Below are 20,223 nucleotides of genomic sequence, written 5' to 3'. Positions count from 1 at the left end.
AGAAACATGTGTGGAGTCAAGACTGCTAAAAGGGGGTGCAACAATTCGTTGATATGTTTGTTCAACCATTTTATTTTGTAAGTTATTATGTTTATTAAATTGAATATGATGGTTACTTTTTTTATTTTCAAGAGACCTATAATAATCAATTGAAGGAAAGATATGGAAACGATATTTTGACCCATCTAGAATTCGATCTAGATTTATGGATGGAGGTTGGATCATTAGATGGACCCGATAAAAATTAGGTTTATGGGCTCTCCAATACTACGGCTAATAACTTGCAGTCGGCCCATAGTATTTCAACCGTTAGGAGCTCCCAATCTAAAGAGTTCATGGCCTTGCAGCAACATACGACTCAGCTCACCGAAAAATATGACCACCTATCAGCGGAGTATGCAGAACTTAAAGCATCTCATGCACAACAAAGAGCGGAGTCTGCGCAACAAAAGGCAACTTATGAACAGCTTCACGAAATGGTCATGAACATGACAACACAGAGTGGAACATGTGCGCCTCATTCTTTTTGGTCGTATAACCACCAGCCTCCGCCTCCAAGACCTCCTCCTCCTCCAGCTCCTCCTTTATATTAATTTGTAATAAACATTATGTACCTTTAAAATTTCATTTAATATTTTTTTTGAAATACATTCAGTTGTAATGAATATTATTTAACTTTTATTTTTTGTTTTTGATGTTTAATATAGATGTATTTGCATAATTGGTTTTTATTACCATTAATTTATATAATTTATATTATGTATTCTAAATAATTTTAAAAAAAAATTAGAAAAAACTATTACAAAGGGTTTTACCGACGGAATGAATCTGTCGGCATTTAATAGAAGCTGTCACATTCACCGATACATTTATAAATGGATATATTCAGTCAGTATTTCATACATTCATTAATAGCTTTACTGATGGATTCATTCCATCAGCATTTGACAATAACTGCAATAATTACCGATGAATTTACAAACGGATATATTTGGTTGGTATTTCAAACACTCACCAAAAAATTTACCGATGGGTTGCAGTAGTCGGTAAATCATGATATCGCCAACAGATTAAAATTCATCGATGTATTTCAAGCGGGAAACTTTTTTTTTTTTTAAGCGCAAATTTTCGTCTGTAAAACCATCGGCAAATGATTTTTTTATGTTTCCAACAGATATAGCGACGGAATGTGGAATTACCGATGAGAGGAAAGCCGTCAGATGTAATCCATCAGTAAAGATATTGGTAAATAAATCACTGACAAACTGATAATTACACACCAACAAGATATTTTCTTCTATAAAACGATGAAATTTTATAGTGATATAAGTGTATTGCAAGTAATTGATGCATTCATTGTAAGATAACTTTTTCTTTTTTTATATCTTTATACACCTTCTATGAGAACCTGAACTTGGATTTTTGTTTCATATATATATTATTGATACAATCTATAAAATCTTATTTATAGTAATAAGAATGATCATATGAGCACCACAGATATTGTTAAAATAAATATATTTACATAATAAAATATGAATAAAATCTCTTCATTATTAAGTATTTGTGATGAGATTAGAGAATTATTTGGTTGAGCTAAAACTTGAGCTATTGGAGCTCTAAGTTCCTGGGAAAAATGACAGCTAACAATCTCAGAACATGTCTAACCACTTCAAATGTGTAAAAAGATTATCCCTTAGAAGTCCTCTCCCACTAAGTATTACAACTAATTGACTAAATGCATCATAACGCATATGTATTATATAACATGAGTTATTATTTGCTTGCAATTCCGTGAGTAATTTTTAACCTACTTTGTATTTGTTATGTCTTCCTTGTTAGATGATTGGTTTTTTAATATGAGATATATGTGAAATATATAATCCACATAAGCAACTATGTTTAATATTACTTTACTTGAGTTAATCTAGATTAATTCATAATAAAAAAATAAATTATAATTTTTAATTAATCTAGTGTTGAAAAAATAAATTGAAAAAAAAATCAATTAAAAAAACAACTCGAGTTAACGTAGGTTAATCCACCAAACACGTGACCCGAATCATGAGACGAGAATAATCTTATAAAAAAACAAACTAAAATAAAGCATAAAACTTAATTCTTAATCAACTTGATATTAATATTAATGAAATTGAGATAAAAAGTAAACTAAAAAAGAGGGGAAAAAAACTCGAGTTGATCGAGTTAATTCATCAAACTCGCAATTTAAATAATAAAATTATAATAATCTTGTAAAAATTGAATTCAAAAATTATAAAATTCATTTTCCAACTAATATATTATTTAAGAATGAAATTGGATTTTAAAAAAATAAATAAATTATGAAAGAAAAAAGCCCAAGAAGAGGAAAAACTCTATTTCACTTAATAGTGATTTGTGAAGAAAATTTCAGTAAAATCTCTTATTTTTTATTTTTAATCATTCCTACTAGACAAACAGATGACTATGGCTTCTAAAACATGCACAAAATGACAAGCCTTTTTACATCATATGAATCTCTTGGACTTTACAAGTAACTTGGTGAATACAGGTTCCAGACGAGAAAGCAGTAGAGAGCTCACAAGCTCTGGTCCACTTTTCCAATATCAGGATGCAGGCGTTGAACTTTATTTACACTTCTATCAATGATGCTTATTGTACAGCAGTTGTTTCATTCATCGTAAATTTACAAGTGAGTAATGTCGGCGAAAAGTGCTCTTGGAAAGCAGCTGCTTCTGTTGAAGCCTGTTTCACACTGCAACCTGTGCAGCTGCTAGCCTTGCAATGGGGACCCTGTCAAAGTGAAATGGAGTCAGGAATGTGGTTATTTTGATGGTAGTTTAGACTATTTGGAAATGTATAGTCTTTCAACCTGAATGGAGAGCATGAAACATAGTCTAGTCCTGCCTCCGCGAAGAATGCCACAGAAGAAGGCTCCCCTCCATGCTCTCCACATATTCCAACCTGTTCATCAATTGTCAAGGAAAAAACAAATCAAATAAGATTCTGCCATAGGTTTTTCCTTCTTCAATCAACTCCAAAAATATATAAAAATAGATAAAATGCTCAAATGAATCTCATCTGCTGACACAACTACCTGTTATCCTGTAACATACTGGTTATCTCTTTCAATATAAAATCAAACGGTGCTAGAACATTAAAAAAAAAAAAACCTGTCTACTTCAAAGATGGGCATGAACATGATTCCATCAGTACAACGTACCTTCAAGCTTGGCCTAGCTGCACGGCCCCTTTCGGTGGCAATCTTGATAAGTTGGCCAACACCTTTCTGATCAAGCACCTGGACACAGAACATCTTGGTGGTTATTGTCAAGCAAACAGTTCTAATTATTCCGATTTCATCCGCATGAAGAATTATCTTCATTATTAGACCAATATCAGTGAAGCAAGCGAGCTGGAAGATGATGTGACTAACCTCAAAGGGATCGCTTTGCAAAATGCCCTTTGATAGGTATATGGGGAGAAACTTGCCAACATCGTCTCTACTATATCCAAATGTCATTTGCGTGAGATCATTGGTTCCGAAGGAGAAGAACTCCGCTTGTTTTGCAATCTAACATTATCAAACAGCAAAAATAAGACGACATATATAATTGACAAGAACCTCTGGCAACAAAATTGCATTTCTTTATCAAAGACGACAAGTACATCCCAGTTGTTTCCAGCCCTATGTGCTAGAAGCAAAGTTGAAAGTAATAATCATGACGCGACATTTGTCTTAACATACCTCGTCTGCAACCAAAGCAGCTCTAGGAATCTCAATCATGGTCCCCACCTTATAGCTTAAGGTTACATCCATTTCAGAGAATACTTTCTTCGCTACATTCCTTATTAAAGTCATTTGATGCCCTAATTCCTGCAAAAAATGCCAAGTTATCAGGAAGTTTGAGTGCTTGATTTTAAATATATAAAATCCAGTGAAGTAGAAGGGATTCATGCCTGCGGCGTTCCAACAAGAGGAACCATTATTTCAGGAATAACGGTGACACCCTGGTTGCTCATTGAGACGGCAGCCTGAAAGATAGCACGTGCTTGCATTTCAGTGAGTTCTGGGTATGATATCCCTAGCCTGTTCACATCAAGTTCCACTTGTCAACATTCCTGGACTAAAATTACTAGTTTCTCTACTTGCAGTTAAAAGCTGAGCTGTGTAAATGCATGAACAAGGCTGCCAATTCGGCAGGTCTTTTTTCTTCTTCTTTTTGTCCCTGGTGAATTGAAAGCAAAAGCATAGGATAACACATCTAGGATTGGCTACACACTTGTTTATTGAGTTCGGTTAATGAAACGAAACGTTAGTGAAAACAATAGATGGAAAGTACAAATGAAGAACCACCAAACCTGCAGCCTCGGAAACCAAGCATAGGATTTACTTCTGATAATTTCTCGATTCTTGAGAACACTTCATCTTCCATCATGCCAGTCTCTGTGATCAGCTCACTTACAATTTGTTCCAGGTCACCTTCTGGAAGAAATTCATGGAGTGGAGGATCCAATAGACGGATTGTTACCGGAAAGCCTGACATGGAAAATACAATCTTACTTGTGCACCAATAAAATAAAATAAAAAAATAGAGCCTGCTCCTTTTTCTCTAAGATACATGCACCCAAAGCAGATGAAGCAACCAAAAAACTTTGATATTGTATCCAGTTTCAATGGTCCAAAAAGCATATAATTAGATATGATTCCAAAAATCCAAACGGCAACACTGGAAAGTACCATCCATTGCACGAAAAATCCCCTCAAAGTCTGATCTTTGATAAGGTAGTAATAGGTCCAGTGCTGCCTTCCTCTGCTCTGCTGTAACTGCCATTATCATCCTTCTCACAGCCTTTAATCTCTCATCGGACGCAAAGAACTGAAACATTACAAACAGAATTAAAAAAAAAAAATATGTAACCTCGCTGTATCAACGCAGCATGATATGGATGGCATCAACAGAAGAATGTTGTGACAATATCGGGGGTTCCTCAGGCTCATTTAAAATGCTTTTATGCAATACAAGGAAATGATTTATTGATGATAATTATGACCATAAGAATTACCATGTGCTCTGTCCTACAGAGTCCAATCCCTTGGGCACCATTGTTTCTTGCTGTTAATGCATCTTCAGGAGTATCAGCATTTGCCATGACCTATTACACCATCATAATTCTAAGTCATAAGATAGATTCTTCATTAACAAATAATGATAAATGTGAACCTTCTCTCAGTTGAAGGGCACCTTGATGTGTCTTATTTCGTCAGCCCAAGACATAAATGTCTCCAGATCACCACTTAGAGCTGGAGGAGATAGTGGCTGTTTCCCCAGTACTACTTCACCAGTCGATCCATTGAGTGAGATCCATTCTCCTTCACTGATAACAACATCCCCAATTTCAACGACCTGCATCATCAAATCAACAAATATGGTTGTAGAATCCACTCTCCATGTGAAGTAACTATTGTGTGGCGGCAGGGAAGTAAAAGATCACCTTCTCGGCATCATTGACACGGATATCAGAGCAGCCAGACACACAACATCTTCCCCAACCACGTGCTACCACAGCAGCATGAGATGTCATTCCACCTCTGGCTGTCAAGATTCCAGCAGCTGCATGCATGCCACCAACATCCTCTGGGCTAGTTTCTGTCCTTACCTTCATTCATATGAACAAGTTAAGATCCGGACATTTGAACAGGCTAGGGAAGTCAAATCACATAGCAATGATAATATTTTTCCAACATGTTCACAGTTCATCATTCTTTGGAACTAGCTCAAGATCAAGCATACTGACAAGCAGTCGTCATAAAGTCATACAAGAAGTTGTAATTGAAAGTGCGCTCTAGTTGTATTAATATGGATGGGTAATTGAAAGTGCGCTCTTGTTGTATTAATATGGATGTGTAATTGAAAGGGCGCTCTCGTTGTATTAATATGGATGTGTAATTGAAAGTGCTCTATAGTTGTATTAATATGGATGTGTAAGTGAAAGTGCGCTCTAGGTGTATTAATATGGATGGGTAATTGAAAGTGCGCTCTTGTTGTATTAATATGGATGGGTAATTGAAAGTGCGCTCTTGTTGTATTAATATGGATGGGTAATTGAAAGTGCGCTCTAGTTGTATTAATATGGATGTTCAAACAAGAAGGAAAATTGTACCATAAGGGCACTTAGAAGTTGAGTCAATTGAAGATACTGAACCATTGACAGCAAGCATGTTGAGCAGTCACATGATGTCAAATGGAAGAATCATCCTCAAATTTAATTTTCATGTTGCTTCATTTTATAACATCTGTAAACTAAGCAATCAAAATGGTCGGCTTGTTTCAGACAATGTTATTACAAAAAATTATATGGCTCCCCATAAACATATTAATATTGCAAGAAGATTGAACTTACCAAAATGACACTTTTTCCCTGCGCATGCCATTCTTCAGCATCATCTGCACTGAACACTACCTGCCCCACTGCTGCCCCAGGTGATGCAGGCAAGCCTGTCGCGACCACTTTGTCTTTGTAAGCAGATGGATTCTCAAACTAGCCAAAATTTTAACCATTTGCGTGAGTAAAACTTACGCGCGTGAAAATTATCAAAAAAAATATATATATATATATATATATATGGTCACTATATAGATGCATATTTACTTGTGGATGAAGAAGTTGGTCGAGATGCTGTGGCTCCACCATCTTAATTGCAGAGCGAATATCGACAAGCCCTTCGCTTACCATGTCTACAGCTATCTTCACTGCACCTTTACCAGTACGCTTCCCGGATCGGCATTGCAACATCCAAAGCCTGTTTTCTTGAACTGTGAACTCAATATCCTGTATATAGCAGAGATTACCTAGGTTATTTCTTTTTTTCTTTTCACTTTTCAATTCTAAATTCTTCCAATACATGCAAGGGAGAGAGATCACCACTATAGAAATATGCTACTCAGATACAAATCATGTAAAATAAACTCGAGTTGATGAGCGAACCGCCTAAAAATCACATAAATTAAGAATAAATGACATGAATGATCAAAGGCTTCAAACAGTGAATGAAATTTTACCATCATATCTTTGTAATGGCGCTCTAGAATTTCACAATTCTCCACAAGCTCATCGTAAGCTTGAGGCATGCAATTTTTCATTGTATCCAAGTCTTCGGGTGTTCTAATTCCAGCAACTACATCCTCTCCCTACACAAAACCAACCATGCTAAGCTGTAAACATCACCTCATTTGGTTAGATAGAATGAAACAGATGTTATATAAACCTGAGCATTGATTAGAAATTCCCCGTAAAGCTTCTTTTCACCAGTGCTCGGGTTTCTAGTAAACAGAACACCTGTTCCTGATGTATTTCCCATGTTCCCAAAAACCATGCATTGGATGTTTACTGCAGTTCCTTTTAATCCAGTAATTTGATTGATGCTTCGGTACTTGACGGCTCTTGGGCTGTCCCAAGAATCAAAAACTGCGGTCATAGCTAACTGCAGTTGTTTTTTTGGATCTGAATTAACACAGGTAGAATGTATGAGTTCAAAACTTGTTCCGGGAACAGGTATTAGAACTTTATTTGGTACAACTTAGTACCTGATGGAAACTCTTCACCCTTCACTTCAAGGTAGACTTTCTTGTACTGCTCCACAAGTTCTTTGAGATCAGCAGCTGTTAGATCAGTATCAAGCCTGACTCCTTTTGATTCCTTCATCTTTTCTAACTTATCTTCAAATGATGAGTGTGGGATTCCCATCACCTTTAATTGAATAGCAGTAGATATTAATGAAGTGAGTGACATTAAGAGGAGGTGACAGATTTACTTAAGAATCAACAAGGTGTTGTTTATTGCACAAAGGGAGCAATTTTTAAATGGTGTTTTGCGACCACGGGACACCAACACATTCCCAAAAATAAATTTAGAAGTTTAGGAATCATATGTCAATGTTTGAAAATGACACAACAAGCACTTACAACGTCTCCAAACATGTCTAGAAAGCGCCTGAAGGAGTCATAGGCAAAACGCTCTCCACTTTTCGCACTCAAACCAGCAACCACTTGATCATTCAGTCCAAGGTTAAGGACAGTGTCCATCATGCCAGGCATTGAAATCTAGACATGCAGATCAAATTCTAATTAATGTCAAGGACGGTATAAAATCTAAACAAAATGGAAGTTACAGGCATAATCATCATAAGCAGACCACAGAAGCTGAGTGCTGTTGCTTGAGTGGTTGCTCTATATAAACTTAAAGTGGAAAGTCTTACAGCAGCGCCAGAACGAACAGAGAGGAGGAGAGGTTTGGAGGGGTCACCAAGGAAGGCTCCCATGTCCTTCTCCACAAATTTTAAGCCTTCCAATATCTCATCCCATAAACCTAGTGGCAGCTTTTTTCCTATCTGCTGATATTCATGGCATGCTTCTGTTGATATGGTGAGTCCAGGTGGCACTGACAAACCAATGGTTGCCATCTCTGCCAGGTTTGCTCCCTTCCCTCCCAGCTAAAGTAAACACACAAGTAGAAGTTGATATCAGAAAATTAACTTGGTTTCTGCATTGCTTATAATTTAAAATACATCTGTAGCATTAACCCATTTAACCATGAAATTTGATAACAGTCAAACAAGTTCAGTCGGGTGCTTACCAGGGACTTCATGGTCTTGTTGCCTTCGCTCCTTCCTTTTCCAAAAGTAAATACTCGCTGCGTAAATCAGAGAAGATATGAGTTTCAGCCTTGCAACTCTACGATTAAATTCCATTTGGCAGGCCTTTTTTCAGCTGAGTAACATCTATTATCCATCGCTTAATGCAGTCAAGGCTGTGCAACCACTAACTTAACAGTGTTATAGCTTCAGATTTTGAATCTTGGCATTAACTAGCATGAAGCCATGAACAAACTATATGGTAGACACTGCAATAATATAGGATTACCATGTTCATGTTCACGTTCGAAAGACAGTAATAATAATACAATGATGCAACTTCACTGGTTTCATGAATTCCAATTATAAAACGTTGTCTAAAAAAGCACTGTAGGCTGACTGGACAGCACCCAGGCCCATTCTAGCCCGGCGGTGCACCATACCTCCTCTGGTTCCATGGAGGTAAAGTAGGACTGATATAGCAAAAACAAAAAACAAGAAGGCACAAGTAGGCCCATGACAAGCCCAGATGCAGCCCTCAAAAAGTCGAAACAACCAAAATGCGATGGGGATTCACTATCCATTAAGATTTTTCAGCAAAAGGAAATGGTTTTTGAAAGAATATTTATTATTATTCGCTAAAATCGGCATTATTAACAACAAAAAAAGGTTTCTTTTTGTTGATTTTCTAAATTCAGAATTTATTAAATCTTTTAAAATATATCAAATTGATATACATATTTTTTTAATTGCAACTTGATATCGGCCAACAAACAAGTGAAGTCGAGAATATCTAGCATCATCGAAATGAAAAGAAAAGTCATTGCTAGTCTTGAACCATAACCAAACTCCCATCATCCAAGCTAACTGGAGTCGTAGAAAGAAAGGAAACGTGCATGCAAAGAGGAGAAAGAAGTACCTTTGTAGCGATGGGTGTCGGGTCTGACACAGCCGGGAGACTGCTACTGATAGTTTGTGCTCGGGTTCTGTTCTGCGAAGGTGGCCTGGAAATGTTACTGAACCCACCATTGTTATGGCTATCCTGACAGGTGCGGATCCCACAAGCTCGGCGACCCCGGCTCAACCGTATCATTGAACGGTCTTCTCTTAGGAGCAAATCATTCATTTCCACATACTTCGCCTTGTACAGCCTCCGCCTGCTGCTCCTTGCTGGCGCGCTAGTCCTAATGAGCATATCTTTTATCGTTGATGACATCTTCGATGTATCTAATCGCCAGTCGATGATTACTTTATTAATATCTGCTTCAAGAACCCAAATAAATGAAAGGAAGGTGATGGTGATTAGTTATTGGTTCATTTCCAGCTGGCTGGCTGGCTTGCTAGAAGGAGTGTTAGGAGAGATGAAGAGACAAAGATTCATGATGCTAGCTGCTAGTGATGGAGATCAAACCAGGTTACCTGAAAGATCCAAAGAGAAAGATGGGAGTTAGTTATTGTGGAACTGAGGAATTGCGGAGCTAATTCGATAAAAGCTAGCTAGCTTCTTCGAAACAAAAATGGCGGTTGGTGTTTTTTTGTGTATTATAAAATTAGTTTTTGAGACAAACCAAGGGTATGATAGAGTGACACGAGTGGACAAGAAATTAGGGTCATATACAGAGGTTAATTGAGTCTAGCCGTTGCTGTTGAAAATAATTTTTGTTTAAAAATATATTAAAATAATATTTTTTTTTAATTTTTAAAAAACTATCTGTAATATCAATAAAATAATATGAAAATATTAAAAAAAAATTAAAAATTTAAAAACATATAATTTACAACGCTCCAAACAAAATCTAAATCGGTGCCCATTGGAGCTTAACTGCAAAGAAATTTGACTCTCTCTCGCTCAAGCTTGTCCCGAGTCAAACGAGAGTGTGATCAGAAATGAATTGGCCATGTCCATCACACCCACCCATGAATTGGCAGTGTCCATCACACCCACACTTGATATTTGTAATTTTCGTGTCTGCTTGCCCTACTTATTATAAGTTTTTATTTTCTTATTATATTTTAAGAAATTAAAATTTTTTAGTTTAAAATATTTTTATGTTTTTAGATCACTTGCTAATTTTAAAAAATAATATAATATTATTTTAATATATTTATAAATTAATCAAAAACATTTTATAAAATAATTTTTATTACATATTATTTCCAAACAAATACAGAATATTATTGATAAGAAAAGTAATTTGATTAGAATAATTTTTCTGTTTTATTTTTATTGGTGTTTTTATAATGTATCTTTATTTATTATAAAAATCATAATTATATAAATACTAATTTTCTTATTGCATGCTTTAGAATATTTTTAATTTCAATAAATAGTGTGTTTGTTTATTTATTTTGAAAAACAAGTATTTTTAATCTTACAAGTTAAAAAAAAAAAAAAAAAAACATTGCTAAGCATGTAAGGACAGCAACACACGGAACAGAAGGATGTGAAAGAAAGTGGGGTCATCTCCCCATTATTTCTCCTCCTAACAAGATAGGAAGCCGCTTCGCTTTATCTCTCGGTTCGCATCTTAATAACCACGCCAACAACTAAATATATCCATGTATGTTATTTATTTTTATTTTTTTAAGATTAATGTTGGTATTTGGGATCTTGGGTTAGTTTAGTGGTATTTTAACTAATTTTATAGATTTTAAAATTAATAATTATATAAATTTTTAATAATTTTAAAATTTATAAAATTTAAATTAATAATTTTTAAAAAACAAATTAAATACTTAATCAATTAAGTTATACTATTTACGAACGTATCATCTTGGTCCTGGTAGAAGAAAGACAATTGCCCTTTGTCTTTTTCTTCTTGTTTTATACAACTGCCCTTTGTCTTTTTCTTCTTGTTTTATTTTTATATTGCATTTATATTTAATAGATGGAACACTAAACAAATTTTTTTTCTAAATAATATTAAAAAGTTTATAACATTTTAAAGTTTTTAAAAAAATTCATAGAATGATTTTTACACACATAAACAATATTTTCTTAGAAGAAAATATATCATATTTATTATATTTATAAATTAAAAAAATAAACATGATGAATTTAAAATTAAAAAGTATTAAAAAAAGAAAATAGGCTTTGCCCATGACTTAGTCGAGGCCGGACATGAAATAAGACATGGATGTGTAAGTCTTTTTGTTTATTGTTGTTCTTGGAATTTGACTAAGGTATTGATTAGGTCCGGGGCAACATAAAAAATTATCATTTTTTTTATTTTTTACATCAAAAAATAATTATAAATTCTTTTAAACTTAAATATAATCTCAAAAAAATAATTTAAACAATCAATAAATCTTAAAAATTGATTACTGATGGGTAAGTATTTTCAACGTAAAGTTTTTATGTTTTGAAAAAGACAAAATTCATAGATAACGTGTTAATCCCATCAAGCATAAATTTGACAAAATGTTAGACTTAATAAATTTGAGTTTAGTTATAAACTAGGTCCAAGTCACCTTAGATCTATATAAGATATTAGATTCAATACATTTAGATTTAACTATGAGCTAAACTAAGTGTTGTGGATCTAGCAAAATATCAAATTCATTTCCTTTAAGTTTGGTTATATATATTACCCAATTAAACTGAGAGATCCATGTTAGGATCATTTGGTTCAATATACATAAAATATTCATGTAGGAGGTAACATCTCTTTACATCTATAAATATATAAAAGATCTCTCAAGGAGCTTATCATATTATTCATTTTATTAATAATATATAAAAAAATATTTATATCTTATTATTAATTATGTATAAGGAGTATTTGTTCTTTATTAATAATGTGTTAGAGATATTAATTCATCATTATTGTCATAAAAAATATGTAAGGACTATTTTTACAGGTATTAAGATTGTTATTGTTGGTCTTGTATTTCCTAAGCCAAGGAAAAGAAAATTAATAACATGAAGTTTTGATTAATCATAATCTAAATATCAAATAACCTATTTCTTGAACATACTAAATTTTAGAACATTATCAATTTAAAAGATTTTAGATCTAAAATTTTAAATTTTTATAATTTTTAATTTTAAAGATGAAATGATTTAATGTTGTTGTCAATATATATATCTTAATAGTGAAATCCATTGTTTAATGATAGATTTAGTGAGTGTTTGGAATGTTTCTTTGTTAATTTTTTTTTTTATGTTTTGGATAGTTTTGATGCGTTGATATTAAAAATAATTTTTTAAAATAAAAAATTATTTTAATGTATTTCGGCATGAAAAGTACTTTAAAAAACAATCACAACTACACTCTTAAACAGGTCCGAGTTGCTTCCCAAAAAGTTTATGTACTTTAAAAAACAATTACAACTACACTCTTAAAAAGGTCCGAGTTGCTTCCCAAAAAGTTTATCTCTCTTCCTTTTATTATTATTAATTCTTTTTAAACTGGATTTAATTGATATAGATTTTTTTAAAAAAATAAGTATTTTTTTATGTAACATTAAATTGCATTGTTTAGACACATTTATATAATCTATTTTTTTTTTAATTAATGTGAAGTTAACGACTATCTAAATCTCTAGTAGCCTTCAGGTTTATGAGACTCGAACTAATAATCTCCAAGTAATAAATTTAATGTCTAATCAGTTGAGTTACAAAAATCAAATGCTTTTAAAAAAAATAAAATGATATTTAAAAAAAAAATATTAAAACGATAATATATTGAATTAATATAAGTTTTATGGCTTAAATCATTAAACTCGTAATTCCAGTTATGCACTCAACTAGTATAATAATTTTATTTTTTAAAATTGTTTTTAACATAATTAGATTATAAAAAAATTAAAAAATAAAAACAAAAATAACAAATTTTACCAAAAATAAAGAACGAACAAAGCTAGATTCAAACTTGGGCGGCAAACTTCAGAAATGTAATAGCCTATCTTCGTAACCACTTCACTTTTACAAGCACTTCATCGTAAACCATAAGCCCTCTTTTCTTGGAAAAACAACAAAACCCACGTGTTTCACGCTTGTGTTATCCTTAATTCGTTGATTTAGCAACTAGATCACATTTTTACGTCCAAGTGAGATCCCATAAAATTAAAAATTAAAAATTAAAAAATTAAAATTAACTCATTTAATCAAGTTTTTTTAAAATAATATTATTTTAAATATTATAAATTTTAAAATATACAAAATTAATTGAAATATATATAAATTAATCTGTATACAAGATTAATTGAAATATATATAAATTAATCTGAATATTTATATTAATAAAAAAATTAAAATAAATACTATATTACCCCCAAAAATTGAGAATAAAGTCGTTGACGATTTCCTTAGCTCATCTGTTGTCATCACTTGGAAATTCTTTGGAACTCAAAAACCATAAACCCCTCTCCCTCTCCCATTATTGAAAACACTATACTCTATGCAAAAACATCACTGGTTTATTGTTTATTTTTTCTTTTTATTATTTTTAAAATATTTAAAAATATTTTCAATCTTATTATTTAATATTTTATTAAATAAAAAATACTATACACTATTACTCTCCCATGATATATTTGATTAATGCAATTCTACAAATATCTATTTTTACTATTATATAATTAAGTAAAAAATATTAAACCTAATGTTAATTTATGATCTGGATCATAAATTTGATAAATTAAATCGCTAAAACCAGGATTTATACTATATATTATTGTCTCGATATATATATATATATATTAATTTTTTTAAATAAAATTATATTTTTATTGACCATTTAAATTATTTTTTAACCCATTAAATCAATTAAATCATGTTAATGCATTTTATATAAGTTAATTTAAAACTAGGGTTAAATAAATAATCAAATGAAGAGAATTCAAGAATGACCGGTAATGTTAAATTTAATAATAATATTAAATAATTTATTATAAACTGAACATTTTTTGTAGATTTATTTTTTATATCCAACCTACACTGCAGTGCGGACCACAAAACCAATAAGTTTATGTATATTAAAGATTGTAATTGGAAGCTCTACTACATGCACTAGAACATTTTAGACCCTCGATTCTATGTTTGTTAGTAAAATCTATTAATTTAACTAAACAATATCAGTTTATTTATTTCGCAAGAAATAAAGATTTTCAATGATTTTGATATCTTATCAAAACTATTAAAAAATCTAATGTTTTTGTAATTTAAAACTATCCACTGGGAAAAGGGCAAGGCAGACGTGGCACCCTGACAGTAGGAGGTTAAAAAGGACATTTACCAGAGAATAGAGATTTCTTCAGGTCAGAACAAATGAATGGTCGACAGACCCTGCATCCACTCGATGAATGAATACAAGAATCACAGGCAGGACAGGTCTTTTCTCACAGAACGTAATACAAATAGCTCGAGCCACTTGGCTCAGTCTTGGACCACACAGGAAATGCGATCATGCCCTCTCTCTCGAGTCATCTTATCTCTTTTTCGTTGCTGTCAGCTCAGTCCACTTCTTAATCAATGAGTCCCATTTCTACGGAGAGGCTTCTGTAGCTCAAAAACTCAATCCCCATTTCTCAAGCTGAAATAGCAACTGTACTCATCCAAGTTGAGTATTTCATCAACATTGGCAAATGGACTTCCTTCCTTCCCATATTTGCAATTGCCACCTGACAGAGAAGCAGACAAATACACTATGAGCAGACAGCAGACCCATCACAAAGGGTATCTATACGCCAGTTTTTGCCCTTTACGAGGAGAGTGAGAGTTTATTATACCCATCAACTTACTTCTCTTGTTTTAACTTAAAACATCCCCTGGAAGCTGAAAAAATTTCACCTATAGCATTTTTCTCAACTGTTGCAGGACATCCATCCACAGAGATGACCAAGCAATTTAGTCTAGAATTTCATTTCAAGCTTTGATTTTATGTTCTATGAAATTTAAGGGAAAGAAGACACAAAATATGGGGAAAGCACTTTGTGAAGCATAAACATTGCAACTGTATGCCAATTTGATTGTCTTTATAACTCTTTCCAAAGGTTTAACTCTGAAGCATTATTCAACTCCAATGAGTCCCGGATTTGTTACTCAAAACACTCAACTCCAAAACAAATTAGGATCGAGCATAGCGTACAGGAATACGCAGCTGGATGGGACCCCTACATGAAGGGCAGTCCTTCATCCCTTGTTTCTCATGGAGCTCATTGCATGTTGTGCAAACCACCTGATGAGCACATGGTAGAAAAACTACAGACATCTCTTCAGAGAGGCACATCACACATTCCCTTTCTCGTTTCACACCTCCCATCTCAAAGTAGTCATGGACATCTGGGGCCACTTCTGAGATACAAGGGGTCTTTGACTCCTTCTGAGCAGGGCTACTTTTTATATCTGCAAGTCTGCTAGCATAGCTTCCATCAATTCCCCTTCGAAGTGCTGCAATTTTTGAAGAGTCAGTCTTCAGTCTCAATTGCGAGATCTCCTTTTCAAGTTTCTGAATATCATCCTTGTATTTCTGCAGATTGGTTTCTGCTTTCAATTTGATCATATCCTCCTTGGATTTAGCTGAAGCCTCGATGTTTTCTCTTTCTTTTCTTGTCGCACTGGCCTGCATGAGTACTTCTTCCTTTTCCTTCTCTTCCTGTCGCCATCTAGCCTGAGATATTTTTCATTTTCAATGAGAAATGGCTAAAGTGTCATTACTGGAAGCATCTATCACGAATAGAAGGTGATCTGTGAAAACCAATTGGCAATGCACACTAGAGGATTTTTTTTTTTTAAAAAAAAGAACAATCGAATGCACATGTTTAATAGGACATGGATAAAAAATTTTGTTTCAGGGGTGAGGTGGGCAGGCAAAGACAAACAAAAATGCTCCTTGGAACACAGACAAGAAAAGGATAATGAAATGACAAAATAAGAACTCAGTTTTGTGAACCAATTTGAAGTAAGAACATTTAGAGGACAATCCAACCAGACATTTTGTTGTTCAGTTTTTAAGCAGCCAACGGTGCAAGACAAGGAAATACAGTTGAAAAAAATCTGTTGACAAAATCTTGATCACCATAACCCAAGCATACACACACACACACACATATGAGATCTATGTTAAGGTATATTTGCAACGCTTCAATGCCAATGCATGCAAATGCCAGCAGAGAAGTGTAGTTTATTCTTTTGCACATATTCTATGTCCAATGCATAAATCATTACCACTACATCGCTTACCACATGAACTAGCCTTCTAATAAAAGTAGCCCAATGGTGTATGTCGTGTACATCTGTCAATGAACACAACTGCATGCAACACATCACAAGTGGAAATGTAGTAAAGAGTCTCAGATCAGGTATCAATCTGATTGAGCATTATTCACGATTCCATCCATAATTCTTTTTCAGAGCAGTGTCACAACCTATATCAACCATCTAAACTATGCACCGCGTGGTAAGTTACAATGTTTCGAAATGGTCAACAGGTTGGGAATGAGAAACCTGTCACAGGCTGCACCACTCAATGATTGACCTAACGCACCTGTGCTACATTAAAAATCAAATGACTGGCAGACCATTGTTACAACATATCCAGTGTGTAACCTCTGAAAAAGATGGAGAAGGAAATTAGTGCCACATTCTTGGAAGCATACCTCATGCTGTTCCTGTATTTGTTTGGCCCGCTCAAGATCCTGTAGTAGCTCTAAAAACTTGCGTCTTTCAGTCGCAAACTCTTCCTGAAGCAGAGTTTTTTGCTTCTCCCATGACTGAAACTTCATTAGTGTTATCTTCTCCCTCTTTGATACTTCCTGACAGCTTGCAGCAGACTCAGCTGCACGTAACTTGGCAATCTCCATTTCTTGCCTCAACAAAGCATTCTCCACCTCAAGCCTCCGGACAGCAGAATTAGCTCTCTCCACCTTCCCGCTGGCCTTGCACAAAGCATTTTCCATCTCAGTAAGTTTCTTCATGGTGCTTTCCTCCAGAACTTGCTTCTCTTTCTTGAGCCTTTCAACCTCTTCCTTCTCATGCCTTAGTGACTTAAGTTCAGCCTTGTCCTTACCCAGCCTTCGAGCAGCCTGCATAACCTTTTGATTTGCCCATTCTGTCCATTCTTGGAGCTGATTTTGTAGTTCCTGTACCCTGGGAATAAGCTTTATAATCATTTCATCCTTCTTGTCATGGGGAACCCATTGCGTCAGAGACTTGTCATATGATATCCCAGCATTACTAGATTTAGGTGCCTCAGCACTACAGCTAGCAGGAAATGAAGTTGAGTTGCTTTTTGCAGGCAGTGAAAGAGAAAGCTCAGTATTGGCAGTGGATGATGCAGGCGGGGTATTGATTGCTGGTACAGCTGGCAGGGCACTTACTGGGGCTAATGTGGATGAGATATCAGTCTTAGGGATAGAAGAGCCTGTGCTAGAAGATTCTGAATTAAATGCTGCTTGGGAAGGGGGGCTGCTAGGAAGATTCAGGTTCCTGTTATCTTGAGGCACATCAACTCCCATTGCCTTGCTTAATCTTAATGAAGCATTCTTTATGTTAACAGAAGTACAGTCTGAAACAGATTTTAATTTCTTGTCCAAAATTAAACCACCCAAACCACTTAGTTTCCCTGCTCTTGAAGTTTTAGACCCATATGTCCGATAACTCTTCTCCTGATGGAGTGACTTCTGTCGAACTATGCAATCTCTCTTATTACCACCAGAATGGACCTTCTTAGTAATGATAAACTTTTCTTCCAATATAGTAGATTGAGAAGATCCCACAATGTTGAAGGATTTATCGATAGGATCAACTGTAGAATCTGATACCTCTTTATCTGAGATTGGTCCATTGAGAACAGCAGAGTTCTTAGGTTTTGTAATTTTGGGAACTGCTGTCTCGTTAGTGCTTGCCTTGGATTCAGAACAAGGATTTGGAAAATTTAACTCAGAACATTTGGGTTCTGGTTTTGATTGAGGTGGGGTGAAAACAGATGAGGCCCCATTTGAAGCACCATCAGCAGCAAAGCTGCTTGAGGGATCACCATCCATTGCACAAGCATGGGAAACATTCATGTCACAAATCAACAAGCACCACATTGCATCTCCAGTGCTGAAGAAAGGCCGGACTTCCCGGAGCACACAAACCAATTCTGCCAATACATACTTTCCCAGCTGTTGTAAATCCCCAAAACAGTGCTCTCTTGAAAGTTCAATATCTTGAGCGTTCCTAAGAAATGCTAAGGTATTATCCACTATATTTGAGACAGTATCTTTACACCCATAACAACGACCAGACCTCAAAATGCCCTTCCTAGCCTCTTCTTCAGTATAACCACAAGCAACGATTTTCTTAATTGCACTCTTGAAGATTGCATCCAAATTGCTCAAAACAAGTTCTTCTAGCTGAGATTCTGTAAGATCACTCCAATCAGCATCATGGGATTCCTCTGACTCTACTCCCCCTCTAGGCTGGCTTGGCCCAACCTCAGATGAACCTAAGGCACTAGACAATCCAAGGTCAAGTTTCAACCCATCATAATGGTCTTGGTTTGCACCACACATGTCACAGGCACTGGACATCCCATGACCCAGGGTGGCTTCAAATTTCTCAGCAGAGAATTCGTAACCCTGACTCTCATTCCGAGCCGAGGACATAATCTTACTCGAGTCACCCAAAGGTGGATCAGCATGGAACTTCCTCTTATTCCTGGTTCCCTTTTCTTGGATTGACGCCAATGGCGATACTTGACTGGAACAACTACTATTGGCTTTAGCAACCATTGATGCCATTTTAATCTGCAAACAAACAAAACCAATATCTTTCTATCACTCAAACTTTATCAATCAACTATTCGTCAACCCTCAATGAAAACTAATCAAAATACATCAAGATGACAGAATGAACATTGATTCTCAAATTCAATGTGTGTATATATATAAAAACAGCTAAATAAGCCAACAACTGCAAATCAAACAATAAAAAAAAAAAATCATTTCTTTACGTATAAACCCTTTTATCTCACCATCAAGGAATAACCCACATCAAGAATCGCAAAATCATTCAAGAACAAAGAATTCCAGAAACAAAAAATCTAAGAACCAATGAATTAATAACAAACCCAGTTGAGAATATCGCAACATCAACCACATTAATTTGAACAGGTATCAATGAATGGATCAAAACTCCTTCAAAAAAAGAAAATTTACCAATTGACGCAAACACTAAATGATATAAATTAAAAAAAATCCAAAAAAAAAAGATTTAAGAATGATCGAGACGTACCAGAACTGTGAGCTAACAAAAAAATAATCAAAAGGGTATATTATTATTTGGGAACAATCTCAAAAAATCACCGAGAGGGCAGAAATATATGTTGTTGTTTTTATTTTTTTATAATTATAGTTTTTGCTAGAACGATGAACGTCACTCATTGTCTGTATAAATAAATAAATATATGGGCTTGGAGGGATTCTCATGCCATGTAGTCATGTTTTTCCTTTTTTTTTCTTCTTCTTTCTTTCTTTTTCTTTTTCTTTTTTTTTTTTAAAAAAAGAGATTCACGTAGTTTTAACTTTTAACCAAACCAACTAACCAACCATGGTTAGTTAAAACTTAAAACCAGCTCGTACTGCACTGTAAGTCGAAGTAA

The 20,223-nt window shown here is 34.4% G+C and overlaps 2 protein-coding genes across 4 annotated transcripts; both read right to left on the bottom strand.

Annotated features, from left to right (window-relative positions):
• Nucleotides 1–2,471: 2,471 nt before the first annotated feature.
• Nucleotides 2,472–10,223, bottom strand: PPDK (pyruvate orthophosphate dikinase). Of its 2 annotated transcripts, XM_011012518.1 has the most exons (21): nucleotides 10,055–10,223; nucleotides 9,555–9,895; nucleotides 8,638–8,694; nucleotides 8,261–8,494; nucleotides 7,968–8,105; nucleotides 7,590–7,752; nucleotides 7,271–7,506; nucleotides 7,065–7,193; nucleotides 6,655–6,834; nucleotides 6,406–6,543; nucleotides 5,497–5,661; nucleotides 5,247–5,408; nucleotides 5,068–5,157; nucleotides 4,742–4,880; nucleotides 4,363–4,540; nucleotides 3,961–4,090; nucleotides 3,749–3,877; nucleotides 3,437–3,574; nucleotides 3,224–3,301; nucleotides 2,873–2,964; nucleotides 2,472–2,793 (listed from the first exon to the last, which is right to left on the bottom strand). In XM_011012518.1, the coding sequence occupies exons 2-21, from the start codon at nucleotides 9,849–9,851 to the stop codon at nucleotides 2,751–2,753; spliced, it is 2,916 nt and encodes a 971-aa protein (XP_011010820.1). In that variant the 5' UTR covers nucleotides 9,852–9,895; nucleotides 10,055–10,223; the 3' UTR covers nucleotides 2,472–2,750. The 2 variants fall into 2 exon arrangements, with proteins under 2 accessions (XP_011010820.1, XP_011010819.1); XM_011012517.1 differs by having other exon boundaries at nucleotides 9,555–10,223.
• Nucleotides 10,224–14,874: 4,651 nt separating this feature from the next.
• On the bottom strand, nucleotides 14,875–20,031 carry LOC105115585 (putative E3 ubiquitin-protein ligase RF298). Of its 2 annotated transcripts, XM_011012516.1 has the most exons (4): nucleotides 19,857–20,031; nucleotides 19,719–19,759; nucleotides 17,237–19,369; nucleotides 14,875–16,248 (listed from the first exon to the last, which is right to left on the bottom strand). In XM_011012516.1, exons 3-4 carry the CDS (start codon nucleotides 19,361–19,363, stop codon nucleotides 15,706–15,708), a joined length of 2,670 nt encoding a protein of 889 aa, XP_011010818.1. In that variant the 5' UTR covers nucleotides 19,364–19,369; nucleotides 19,719–19,759; nucleotides 19,857–20,031; the 3' UTR covers nucleotides 14,875–15,705. The 2 variants fall into 2 exon arrangements, with proteins under 2 accessions (XP_011010818.1, XP_011010817.1); XM_011012515.1 differs by lacking the exon at nucleotides 19,719–19,759.
• Between the last annotated feature and the right edge of the window lie 192 nt (nucleotides 20,032–20,223).

The sequence above is a fragment of the Populus euphratica genome, unplaced genomic scaffold, assembly GCF_000495115.2.
Source record: "Populus euphratica unplaced genomic scaffold, PopEup_1.0 scaffold728.1, whole genome shotgun sequence".
Lineage (NCBI taxonomy): Eukaryota > Viridiplantae > Streptophyta > Magnoliopsida > Malpighiales > Salicaceae > Populus > Populus euphratica.
This window is presented reverse-complemented; position numbering and strand designations above follow the sequence as displayed.